A 13,734-nucleotide genomic window follows, 5' to 3' on the forward strand; every position below is an offset into this window, starting at 1 on the left:
TTAGAGGCTTTAGCCTCCCTGTGCCCATTCGAAAAGAACCTTTCCACAGTCTCCTAGAGGTAACCCCATTATTGATTAATGCTGCCTCTCGGTTTGACGGAGGGACTAATGTTTCTCCTCATGTCAAGATGAGTAGCACTAATAGCTATCTTTTTGTCTTTTGTTTGGTATTCTGAAGTGTGAAAATCCGATTGTCAAAAAAAGGGACATTAGCTCTTATTCAAAGAGCATACATGGTGTATCAAATTACGGACTCTTAAAGTGTGACTTTATCTACCAGCTCCTGAGGAATGTTCACCGATTTATTGTTCTAATGAACTGAAACATGATGAACAATAGCCACTGTTAAATTGCAATGTCCTATGTATAGACCCTTGGTACTACATTGTGAAATCAAACTCCATGTGATCTGAAATTAGTTTACAGACTAGTCTACCTCATCTAGGTTTATTTAAACCAGTTAGTCCTAACTTTGTTAGTACGAGAGTCACTATACCACTTTATTTACATGTTGTTTATATATGCATTTTTTCTGTATAATTATCGAATTCTGAACGTCTATTTGATTGTGTTCGTATATATATATATCCTTGTGTGTTCAATGTTTTTAACCACAGAGTGTTTTTTTAAATATTTATTGATTAAAGTTTTTCTAAACTCAGATACCCTAGTACTCGTCGCAAAACATTTCTTTCCTCATTGCTTTGGGGCTATACACCACTTCTTTTCTTTGTATTTTATCACACGGCAGATACTTCTTCCTGATCTCAATTTTGTTGTATGGTAATTATTGACTCTGGGGCGTGGTCAGTGCTGCACGCTTATCTATACAGGTGCATCCCAGTTTTCCCCCATTTTTCATAGTGAACTTTTAACCTGCACCCATCGACATCAGAGGTTTTATACCTACCTAACTCACTGTCCCATTAATGATCCAACCCTTTTTCTTACCCTTTTTCTTACAGAGCAGCATGCAATGAGACCACAAAAGTGCCAGAAGAGAAAACTACAAGAACACTGAAGTCCCTCAATCACCCACATACACTTTATTTTACCAACACTATGTATAAAATGTTTAGCCAGCCACATCCTACCTTCACAAGTTTCTTTAAATTCTACTTGTGCCTTATTAACAATGAAGACATACAGTTAGCCTCGGCTCCATATCAGGCCTTAGGATAAACAGGCATAAATCAGAAATATTGACACTGGTGGGAGAAACCGAGCAGATAAAATCACTTGCAGATGATCTCCAAAAAAAAATAGCACACCCGGGAGTTAAGTACTTGGGGATCACTCTGACACATAAGATACAACTCCTATACCCCCAAAACTACCCTTCGATACTATGTCAAATAAAAAGGGACCTGGAGAAGTGGAACCCATCAGCAATATCATGGTGGGGGCGGATAACGGTTATTAAGATGACCATTCTTCCCAAACTCATGTACCTATTTCAAGCTCTCCCTATTAGACCTCCCCCAAAATTCTTTAAATCCCTAAGGAAAGCGGTTAAGGAATACATATAGCAAGGGAAAACCCCAAGAGTATCCAACGCGGTACTCACAGCCTCCAGAAAATACGGGGAATGTGCACTACCGCACTTAAAAAAATACTACGAGGCACCCCAATTATGGATTTTGAAAGAATGGATACCAGACAACTCCCAGAAACTGTGGGCGGCACAAGACAGAGCAGTAGCAACCACACCCACGAGACACTTGCTATGGGCGGGGGAAAAAATAGAGATCCCAACCTCCAAATAAGCGAAATAATGCAGACGGCCCTGGACATATGGGACAGAGCTACACAGAGAGGCACTTTGACCAAGAACCCAGCACCCTTCATGCCCCTATTCAAAAACCCTGAATTCCCACCAGGTCTAGAGAAAAAGGCATTCCTTAAGTGGGAGAAAACAGGCTGTAAAATGGTGGCAGACATGTATCGGGGGGGACAGATCCGATCATTTGAAGCGTGTACCACATTGCTGAATCTCAACCCCAAAGACAAATATAAATATGATCAACTATTCCATTGGTTAGACTCACCCAAAATAAGAGAAGCGGCCTTGAGAGTACTAACCCCATTTGAAAAATACATCATGACAAACGACGGAACAAGAAAGCTAGTTTCAAACACATACAGATTCATAAATGCTCAGGAGGAGGAAGAAACATGGCTATACATTAAGAGATGGTAAAAGACACTCAGAACAACGATCCCCAGAGAACGGCGGAAATATACGTGGGACATGATACCCAAACTAACGAAAGCAATACATTCAATGGAAATGTGGATGAGAGTTCTCCTTCAATGGCACTATACACCCGAAACGCTGCATACGATGTACAGGGGAACCTCTAATGAGTGTTGGAGGGCATGCGGGGGACTAGGCACTTGGCGACACACATGGTGGGACTGTCCTAACCTACAACAATACTGGGAAGAGGTTAAGGTGCACATGAAGTTTATGTTCCCGGAAATGGGAGACCCTGGGGAGGAGGTATGGCTATGTGGGATTTGGGACCCGAGAGACAAAACCCTAACCAATACCCAGAAAAGAAACTTTATGGGCCTTCTGATCGGAGTTTCGCTGGAAATAGCCAAAAACTGGAAGCAGAAACAACCGCCAGTGGCACTAGACTGGATAAGAAGACTATGGTCCCACATAACAATGGAGCACATAACCTATAACCTTCAAGGGAACTATCAAAAATTCAGAGATGACCGGGCAGTAACATTGGAATACTTACAAAGTGACTATATGGAGCAGTGGTGCCCACATAAAATAAAGATACTGGACATGTTTTATTGAACAGAACCAGCGACTCTATGGAGCTCGGAGCAGCAACAAGGACTAACCCGGTGGGGGGAGGAGGGAGGGAGAGGGAGAGGGAGAAAGGGGAAGTTTAAGAGTTATGTATTGTTGTAAAACCAATAAAAATATATTTAAAAAAAATATATTTCACCTTAATTCGGGTTGCATGTGGGTCTGTGCAGTCATCAAAACGAATGCAGTATCCAACTTCATGGCCCAGCACTGCACCTCTCTCCTCAGCCACACGTCCTGCTACCTGAAATGAAATAACAGCAAGACTGACATTAGCATTCAATGATAAAAGAGTTATCTGATGGTTATTGGGAGAAACTCTGGTTAAAACATGCCATGAGTTCAAAAGACACCCTTTGACGCATAATCAACCATCTTAGACAAAATTTACATTATTTGACTTAATAGCTTTGCACCTAAACCCCCTAATCACAGAGGGAGGTAGTTATGTGAGCAAGTCAACCCTTTTCAATGTGGGCTCTGAGAATGGTTCCCTCCACCAGAAAATGACCTTTCCTCCTGTATCCATTACCAGTCTCCTATAGAACTCTAAAATGGGTTCTGTATGTTAAGCACTAAATAACAAACTTAAGAAAACAAATAATATGGCGCTATTAGATTACATAATGCATTGCCCCTCTAAATGAAGCAATGAGAAGCATAGAGTTACAGAGAATAACCACCAAAAACCTATGAAGCCTTCATCTATAAATCCTTTTTTATAAAACATTAAATCGGCAATAGCCTAGGGTCCTCAGGCTCCTTGCTCTGTATTATTGGCACACATACCTTGCAAATTAAAGTTTAGAAAATTAATTGAAGTGTGAAAAATATGAAGTTACAATCATTTGATCTCAGAATATCAAGGAAAAACGTTAGTAAAAAATAACAAAATGGGCACTCAATTTTGCGACAGTTTTAGTGGTTGAGCAGACTACCCCTTTGCCCATTTACAATGTACTAGAATGATAATCACATAGGGAACATGGATTACAGAAGTAAGAAGCGGGTATGTTCAAGAGTGACAAATAGGCAGCCGAAGCAAATTAAACAAATGTCACCTCACCTGACTCTAATGGTTTAATCTTGCTGAATATTCTATTACAAACAGTATTTTTCTATTAATGCTCTTCTGATTAGTATGATTACTAAATTACTTGGCCCACCTTTGACCTCAGTAATCCTTGAGTTACAATCTTTAGAATCCGATACTAAAACAACTTACTTTGCTGTAGACTGCCTCACCACTCATGTTGAAAAATCTTATTTTAATCTTTTTATGGACTGTTGGGTTATTCTCATTAATTACTTTTTAAATGTAGGCTTATTTCCAGACTGTTTAAATGTTCATCAGCTGGCACCACTAGGGCTCTGACTTTAATTTAGCAAAAATGTGAGGTTTTTCCGAATCGGGCAATACAATTCTGTCATCCCACCAGTCTAGTTTTAAGACCTGGCTGCCAAACCGACACACAACACTGCAGGTACTCGTTATCCATCACCTCTTTTGTATGCCGCTGGATCAGTAGCTTTTAACAAAGTGAACCATGGGTTGCATATTAATATTGTGTAATATTGGATGAAGGAGGCGGTAGTTTAGCAGGTGCGTAACTTTTCTTTACCAACTTTTAATGGATCTGCCTTCATTCCCATGACCACAGGTTTTCCAAAGGTCCCATCACACATACTTTTTAATCCTACATGGAGAGACAGTGAGAGCTAGTTATATTGGTGGGGCATCCCTACGTCATCTGAGGAAGAAACACGCAGAGACCTCCGCCCATATCGCTGAAGTCTCTAAAAAGTCAAACTTCCTACTGCACCTCCTCAGAGGTACTCTGCCTTTCCTCGCCTTTCCTCTCCTTCCCTCAGAAGCTCACTGTCTCCCAAGCTCTGGTTCTCTCTAGGTTGGACTATTGTAACAGCCTCTTTCTAAATCTACCTGCCCCTACTCTCCGCCCTCTGCAACTTATCCAGAACAGGACTGCAAGACTTGTCCTGGCCTCAAGCCCGGGGATCGCATCTCTCCAGCTCTGAAATCTCTCCATTGGCTCCCAGTGGGTGAAAGGATTAAATTCAAAATCCTCTGCATTGTCCGCAAGGCTTTCTGGGGCCTGGGTCCAAAATACCTTCAGCTATCCCTCCGCAAATACCTCCCCTCTCAAGCTCTTCGTTTTTCAAAGAAACAAGCTGGGGGTAGATCTCCATTTTCGGCTGTGGCCTCCCTCTGGAACAGCCTCCCTGCCACTCTACTAAAACTTGAGGAGAACCATCTCCGGTTCCAGAAGCACCTCAAGACCTTCCTCAGTGCTTCTGCCTTCGCTCTCCCTCTCCCCTGCTGATCTGCTCTCTCTTGGCACTGTGCACCTGCCCACCCTCTGTCCCCTGGGCCCAGGTACCTGCTCACTCTGCCACCCTCCTGCAATGCCTCCTGGCCACCCCTTGCACTTGGGACTGTATCTGTACCCATACAGCCCTCCCCTCCCCCCATGTTTCTTCTTTTTATGCATGTATCAGAGTTACCCAGTCTGCTGCCTTAAATACAGCACTTGCCACTTGCTGGCTGCACTACCACTGTTTATTGCCTCAATGTTCTGTTTATTTTTATTTATTATATTGTATCTGCTCTCCTCTGCTCCGCACTTTCCACTCTCCCCCTTCCATGCACTTTTTCCCTTTTCCCTTTCCCATGCACTTGTGCGTTCTCAATGTCACTGGGCCTAGTAAGATCATTGGTATGTTGTGTTCTCACCCGTTTCCCCTCCCTTGCCTAGTCGCGCTCTGAAACACTTGTGTACGAGCGCGATACAAATAAAATATCCTAACAGCGGTGTGTCATACTTGTGCATATGACACACAACTGTTCCTGCATGTTTCTAACTCAAATGACAGCCCACAACTGAGGCACTGCCTCCAGAAACAATAGCTGTAATGGCTTCTGGTTGTCAAAAGCAGCATTTCAAAGCAGAATCTCTCCTATTTATTTCTGAAGCCTCTTTTCTCGTCTTTCTTTCCTATTTATTTCTGAAGCCTCTTTTCTCGTCTTTCTTTTTGGCTTGATGAGTTGTCCTTTACAGATACATTTTGGTGCTCCTCAAGGGCAAAATAATTGGCTTTCAGTTTAGAGCCAACTAAACCTTTTCAAATTCACATTAAATGTCTGATTAAATCAGCTAATGCTCACTTGTATGGTCTATAAGTGAATCAATCCTTTGTTCCCTTTTCTAGTTTTACTTGTTCAACAGTTCTTTTCTTTCTTCTTTTTTTTGTACATATCTTGGACTATGGTAATTCGTTTCTATGAGGTCTACCTAAATCCACACTTACTCCTCTGGAGGCTGCACTTCATTCTGTAGCCTGGCTGGAATTGGGAATTGGCAAATTAAAGCATTTCCCTCCTATCTTGAGACAGCTCCACTGGCTCCCATTGGATAGTTCCTAGTCTCGCTCATAATATCATCCAAGATACAACTCGCACTTGAGATTCATACATTACGCAGGTCCTCAAATGTACTTCGTTTCTCTGGAAGTTTTGTATCCTGTTAGTACAAGCTCAATTGTCCATCTTCAAGTGATCTCGCATCTTATTATTGAAGCATTTCCAAACCTGGCTTTGGGGTTTTCCATTGTGGAAGCCTGTTGTTCTTATGTTTGAAGCTTGTCTGTACTGTTAGCAGGATTGTTATTTTAACTATTTTATATCTGTTGTATTGTTCTCAGTATCTTCTAGATGCTTGTTCATGCCCTACATTTCTTTTCATAAATTGATGTTGAAAAATATCAGCAAGAACAACACATTTAAATGTATATTTCTGACCTTACAGTTTTTGCTAGTCGACAAACTATGGAAAACTTTAGTGTTCAAGGAAATCCTTACAACAGTCAAGAACATCATCATTGGGCACTTGAGATAGTCATCAGTGCTCCAAGGTCGTGTAAATGCATAAGTGCATTTTTTAAGCACCACATAATATGTCCCAATCCACTGCTTAGAGACGCAAGCTACTCCTCACAGATGAGGCCCAACGAGGCTGAAACATGTCTGGGGATGCTTGTGGTCTCCTGCAGAAGGGATGTGACCAAGCAGTTCGAGCTGCACAGCCCCTTTTGTGGTGGGAGCAAGCTTGATTTGCATATGGTCTTTCCTCTTTTGTAATGGCTTGGCAGTCGAAGAATGATGGTCTGGAGGGTTGCCCAGAGCAATGCCATAGGTTAAGATTAATTCAAAACCTTCCAGCCATCGCCTCTTGTTTTGCTCCAATACACTACTTAAGCATAGATGAGAGCAGCTAATGATTGTGTAGAGCTTGTGTTGGGAGCGGGGCTCAGAACCACTTCTGGTGTAGTGTTCTGGTTAGCTAACCTTAGCGGACCTGCAATATTTAACACCAATGTATAACCACACTCCCACTTGGCAGAATGACTTAACAGTAAAGTTTACACTTAGGAGACCAGGAGCATGCTCTCAAGTACAGATAACACACACAAGAGAGTGTCATGCAATAGATTGCCCACACAGGTAAGCATCACAAACATGCATCTTTATCTAACTCAGATATATTGTGCTACAATTCAAGAAGTAAGAAAAAACCTTATACACAATTACAGTTAAGGTGCTGTGATGAATCAGATGTCATCACTCCTTTCCCTGAGGTAGCCTCTGCTCATGTGGAAAGTGTGCAGTATACAGAATGGGGACCCAGTAGTACAGGGACCCATAAAGAAAATTAGTGTCAAGATCAGCCGCTACCTGATCTTGACACTGGGGTTGGCTATATGAGTGAAGACTACATTGGGGGGGGCGACCCTCAGGGGGATGACATCAGAGAAACTTGCATACCCCATTCCCTTTTAGGAACATTCCCTCTGTGAAAAACCCAAGGGTCTTTCCCTGCCTATTCCCTGGGGATCTTCTAAGCTGGTGGCCAGGGGCGGGCCATTCCTTTTGGACCCCAAACCTGTGGGCGGTCAAGCAAGGGATGTTCTCCTGGGTAGAGGGTCCTCGGGGATTGGGAAAATAGTGCCCAAGGGCGAGACAGGGTATCTCCACTTTTCTATCAACCTCCCTTTACTGTCGATGGGTAGTGCCATGCATATCCTGCCTCATCCCAAAACCTTCCGACAAATATTCATCCTCGAAGGAAAGTAAGAGAATATACAATCTCAGTATAGTAAATCCCTTTTTCCAACCATGACACTGACTTGCCACCCCGTTCCTCTAATATCAAACTGTGAGCCCCAATCTTTTCCTTCCCTGTTAACCTCATTTACTGAGGGTATCAGAGTGAAAGAACCAAAACCACCAACCTCTTGTTATCATCGTGATAAGAAGGAAAAGATTTGACACATCATTCCCTAACATTGAATAGGAGAAGAGAAAGTTAACACCAACACCACTTTCCGATCTTAAGGACACCCCTAGACCAGAAACATGGTATCCCCCTTTCCTTGATAATGACTTATCCAAACCCCACCAGCCTTCATAGGATGTATTAAGACAGACAGTCTTCTTTTCCCCAAGTATCACTCAAATACTGTGATGAAGAAGAGGAAATCAAGAGGAGTACAGATTTCCCATGAGAAACACCACTATGGTACTGGGACGAAGAAGATGCAGCTAGAGACACTTCAACAGAAGCACATCAACATCTTCATAGGCCATGTCCCACTAACAAGGCAATGAAGGGTCAGGCAATTGAAATCAACCATGCCCACCTGCAGCCTATCAAGTCTTCAGAAAAAAACGAACACTAGCAATCAGGAAAAAGAGTGAGTTGGGAGGAGAGCCAAGGAGCCTTGGCTGCCTAGGACCAGCTTGACGAAACAGGTACGCTGAGGGTTTGTGTGAGGAAGCCTCCAAGAGAAGCGTGGACACAGACCCCTGTTTCGAGCAAAGAAGAGAAGTCCCAAGAAGGGAGCCGAGAGGCTTGCGGATCCCTTGTTACATTGGTAAAATGAAACGCTTGTTCCCCTAGGCCAGGACAGGAATCCAGGAGTGTCTGAGGGGCAGGTGGGGAGACCCTGATCTCAGAAAACAAAGACATTAAACTAAGAATGAAGAAAACACCACCAGTGAGTGAGGAGCAGTGAGAGCCCAGTGTGTATTGAAGTAAGAAAGCAAGATACAACATTGGAGCCCAAACGCGCAAGACTGGAGACACGTCGGGTGAAATTGACAAATGGAATTACAAGGATGCATAGTGGTCGCGTGTATGATTACACATTCTCAAATGACACTGTGTAAAGAAAGGAAGTGTCTGCAAAGAGGAGAGTTGTGCGCGGACATGGAAAGTGAGCAAAATAGAGATCCTAAAAGGGGGGAGCTGTGTGAGGAATTAAAAGGAAGAACAATTCCCAAAACTGATAGAAAAGTGTTGACAACACACAAGGTGTGTTGGAAAAGCATTGGGGTGGCCACCAGGCAGACGACTGATCCAAGTTGGCAGCAGAGACTCCAGTTTAAGGGTGAAGAGAACTGTATTAGGAATAAGATACCCGATTGTGCGACCTGTAATGGGTGGACCGTGCGGTCTGACAAGTGTGCCACGACCAGGTTAGCCCAACTGAAAGCAAGAAGCTGAATGATCTAATAAAGGAAAAGCTAAAAGGATTTGGTTCAGAATGGGGAAGGGAGTACTGAAAGAAGCCAAGTAAATCCTGAGAGACTTGTGGAACTTTATAATCCTGAGTATATCCATAGGGCATGGCTGAGGAGGAAAAAGTATCATTGGCTCTCTTCACAGTGCTTCCCTCTTAGCACTATGAAACACAACAGCTTCTTCTGTTTGGGAACTCTCCACAGTACATTCCACTTCACACCCAGTCTTCTACTCCCACTTCTGTCTGGTCCACCTTGCTGCCAGACATAACTCATTCAAAGATGCACCATGCAGGTTTCACTTTTCTGCTTCACAGTGTTTCAATTAGACTGCTTCTGAAGTTTCAGTTCCACGGACACTTCCACAGTTTAACACGTCTTCAACTTTAAACAGCTTTAAACAATTCTTCATAACAAAGACAAGATTGATAGCAATGCCCTTTTAACTCTGCTAGACAAGCAATGTCTCTTTCTCCTCTTAACACCAACTTTCTTCTAGTGGCATGTAGAGTTTATGTGAAACTGAACGCTGCGTCACGCAAACCATTCTCCTTGTTGATTTTCTTTGGAGCTTGGTTCGCGTGACGCGGCGGTCCGTTGGTGGTGAAGCTTGTAGAGGGACCTGTCCGGCGGGCCCACTTAATAAACTGAAGTTTGAACAATACTCACCGCGTCGGGCCATTCCTACATTGGCGACGAGGTGACCCTGTGAGGGTCCGCATGGCTGGAGGCCACTCGGCAGGACGCGCGGACTGCCTGCCGTTGCACACGGGCCTGCTACAGGTTTCAAGGCCCACGCACCCTACGGGCTGGACGGCAAAGTGACTGACGGCGGGGGAAGCTGCTTTAAACTTGCTGTGGCAGGTCCTGCAAGGGGAGCGGCAACGTCCTGCGGCTCTCGTTCTCCGAGACAAAACAAGAGGTGAGGAGGGGCTGAGGGAAGCAGCCAGTAACAAACGTGTGACGTGAGGGGCGGTCCACTCAAACCAGACGTGTGGCTCCATTTAATAACCCGCCCACAGGCTCTGAACATTGCATAAGAAAATAAGCCCAACTGGCCTGGGATATAAGGAGAAGAGCCATTTCCTTTGCACCAAGAACGTCCCCCAGAAGATTTTGAACATTCATGATTAATTACAGGCAATCGAGTGGTTTAGCTTCACAGCTCTTAGGATTTGTGCCAGAAGCCTTTACTAGTCACAAGGGTGAAATTAAAGGGAAAGAAGAAGAAATTGGCACATGTTGATTTAAAAAAAGTGGAATTGAAAAGCAAGATTAGAGAATTTCACTACTGTTTGTAGTTGGTAACACTGCAATTTGATCATGGCTGCAGCCAGCATGGCCCCGTCCCCTCCCTTCCTACCTGAGCCAGGTGTACCACCTATAAGGGGGGACAGGTGGAGGAAGATGTTTGACACCTACCTTGTGGCAATTGGGGGCGACAAATTTGCTGCAACGAGAAAAGAGGCGATTCTCTTGCACAATTTGGGCACTGAAGGGCAACGACGGTTTGCCCCAGCCTCTATAAGAAGGCCAAGGAGAGGTAGACCAGTACGCTCTGGCTGAAAGAAAACTAGAAATCCACTTTGAGGCGAAGAAAAACATAACGTTTGAAAGGCTCAAATTCTTTCAGAGAGTGCAAGATCCCCAGGAGAGGGTCGAAAATGTTGTGGCAGCCTTAAGATCCTTGAGTCACACGTGTGAGTTTGGTATGTTGACTGATTCACTCATACGGGATCAATTAGTACGTTGTACTAATAATATGAAGATACAGGAGAGGCTGTTGACTAAAGATGTGTCCTTGGAAGTAGCTGTTGAAACTGCCCAGGGTATGGAACAAACTCACAAATATATGTCCACCCTGAAGGGTGAGAGACAAGAAAGAGAGGTGGCATTGGTGAGAGGATTTAAGAGAATGAATTTGAATAAAGAAGTAAAATGCTATAAATGTGGTAGCAATCGCCATATTTCTACAAACGCATTTTGTCCTGCAAGGAACATTTTCTGCTTGAAATGCAAGAAGGACATTTTGCTAGGGTATGTAGAGAAACAGGACAAGTGCAATGCATTGGATCAGGTGCAAGGATTTCAGAGCAAGAAGAGAATGTGGAAACTACCCAGGTACCTCAGACCAAACACGTATTGGAAGTTTCAGAAGTGTCCAACAAGTAAGCCGTGCCAACGGATGTGTCTCTAATGAATGGTAGGGTAGTGACTTTGAAAGTAGATAGTTGCTCTCCATGGACCCTAATATCAAAGAAGACATACGAAGCCTGTTTACAAGGAAAAGTAAGCGAGTTGAAAGAGCACACGATAGAGCCATATGCTTATGGCAAGGTAAAGATCCATTTATTGGGTAAATTCCAAGCCGTTATTAAATATAAAGGTAGGAGTTGTGATTCAGAAGTATATGTGACACAAGAAGGTTCGTCACTGTTGGGCTGGGAAGAACAGCGCAAGTTAGGTATTAGGATACAGGCAAGCGCCGAGGAACCAGTTTCGGTTGCGGAGGTTCGAGACAAATGGGAAGAAGAGTTTCCATTGGTTTTTCAAGGTGACTTGGGGATGCTTAAAGGTTTTGAGCATGAGATTCACCTGAAGACGGGGGCGATTTCGAAAGTGCATAAAGTGAGACCAATACCTCATGACCTGAGGGAAAAAATAAAAACGGAGATTGAGACCTTACTGCAAAGGGGGATTATTGAAGGAAGTGAGAGTTCCGAATGGCCATCGCCAGTGGTAGTAGCAGCAAAAGCCAATGGAGATATAAGATTGTGTTTAGATATGAGGGACATTAACAGAAACATCCTTGTGGACAGGCATCCTTTGCCGATAATAAGTGACAAGTTGGCGACCCTCAAGGATGCTTAGGTGTTCTCTGTGATTGGCCTTCCCCAGGCTTACCATCAGATTCCCTTGAAGAAGGAGTGCCAGCATCTGACAGCGTTCATCACACCCTTTGGTACTTTTAGATATTGCAGAATGCCGTTCGGCCTTGCTTCGGCAGTGGCGGTATGTCAAAGGGTAATGGACATAATCATGGAAGGAATGAAGAACATTGTGGTGCTCCAAGACGACATGCTTGTATTTGCGAATTCAAAGCCTGAACATGATGCGGTTCTGAGGAAGGTGTTGAGTAGGTTGTCAGAGGCAGGTTTGACTGTGAAGAGAGATAAATGTAAGATTGCGGTCAAAAGAGTGGAATACCTGGGACATGAGATTGATGAATCTGGTGTGAGACCGAAGAAGAGTTTAGCGGAGGCCGTAAAAGAGGCTCCTAAACCAACGGACCAGGTGAGGTCCTTTTTGGGCCTTGCCGAATATTACCATAGATTTTTAAAGGATTTTGTCATGGTGTCTGCTCCCATAAGAATGTTGCTCAAGAAGGGGACACGGTTCAAATGGTCTCTGGAGTGTGATGCTGCTTTTCAGAGTATTAAGGAAGCAATTAGTAAGGCACCATCCATTGGAATGTTTGATCCCATGGACAGAACAGTTCTGGTTGTAGATGCGAGTTTGTTGGGTTTGGGAGCAACGTTAGTGCAGTTTGATAAGGAGAACAGAGAGAGAGTTATCGCTTTCGTATCAAGTGTGTTGAGAGGGGCAGAGCCCAGATATTCAGTTATCGAGAGAGAAACTTTGGCTATGTTCTGGGCCGTGTTGCATTTCAAGTATTTCCTGTGGGGCAGACGTTTTGTGATTCGCTCTGATCATAAGCCATTAGTGCAGTTGTTTCAGAGTGGGAGATGGGCTTTGGGTTCACCCAGGATAAGCAGGTGGGGTTTGGATCTTCAAGGGTATAACTTTGACCTGAGTTTTTTGCCTGGAAAGAAAAATATAGTGGCAGATTGCCTTTCTAGGATGCCCATAGCGAAAACGGAGGATATTGAAGATGAGGCAGGGGAGGAATCAGTGGTGGCCGAAGTTAATGTGGCCGTTGCTCAAGAGAGGTGGTGAAAGGGAGAAGATTCTGATGTACATCTTAAGGTAATTAAAGTGTGGACTGTAAAGGGTTGGCCTTAAAAGAAGGATTTGGATAGAAGATTTGACATATGGTGGGAGGTCAAGGAGGAGCTAAACATACATGAGGAAAGACTAAGGAGAGAACGATGTGTAGTTCCTCCTGAGTCTATCAGAGAGAGTCTAATGGAACTGGCTCATGAGGGACACCCAGGGGAAGGGGCAAAGAAGAGGAAACTCTGCCAGAATTATTGGTGGCCACGTATTGACAAAATGGCTGAAAGGTGGGTGAAAGAGTGTACGGAGTGTCAAGTAAGTGACAAAACGAAAGTACTAAGGGAAACTC

The 13,734-nt window shown here is 43.8% G+C and overlaps 1 protein-coding gene across 2 annotated transcripts in view; it reads right to left on the minus strand.

Moving 5' to 3' along the window:
* The window catches only part of DHX35 (DEAH-box helicase 35), a 2,070,470-nt gene that overhangs the window by 1,614,307 nt on the left and 442,429 nt on the right, over nucleotides 1-13,734 (minus strand). For both annotated transcript variants that reach the window (XM_069652289.1, XM_069652288.1), the window contains exon 5: nucleotides 2,970-3,074. In XM_069652289.1, the coding sequence (XP_069508390.1) occupies nucleotides 2,970-3,074 (105 nt within the window). The remainder of the gene's footprint in view (nucleotides 1-2,969; nucleotides 3,075-13,734) is intronic.

The sequence above is a fragment of the Ambystoma mexicanum genome, chromosome 3p (genome assembly GCF_040938575.1).
Source record: "Ambystoma mexicanum isolate Mex_15411 chromosome 3p, UKY_AmexF1_1, whole genome shotgun sequence".
NCBI lineage: Eukaryota > Metazoa > Chordata > Amphibia > Caudata > Ambystomatidae > Ambystoma > Ambystoma mexicanum.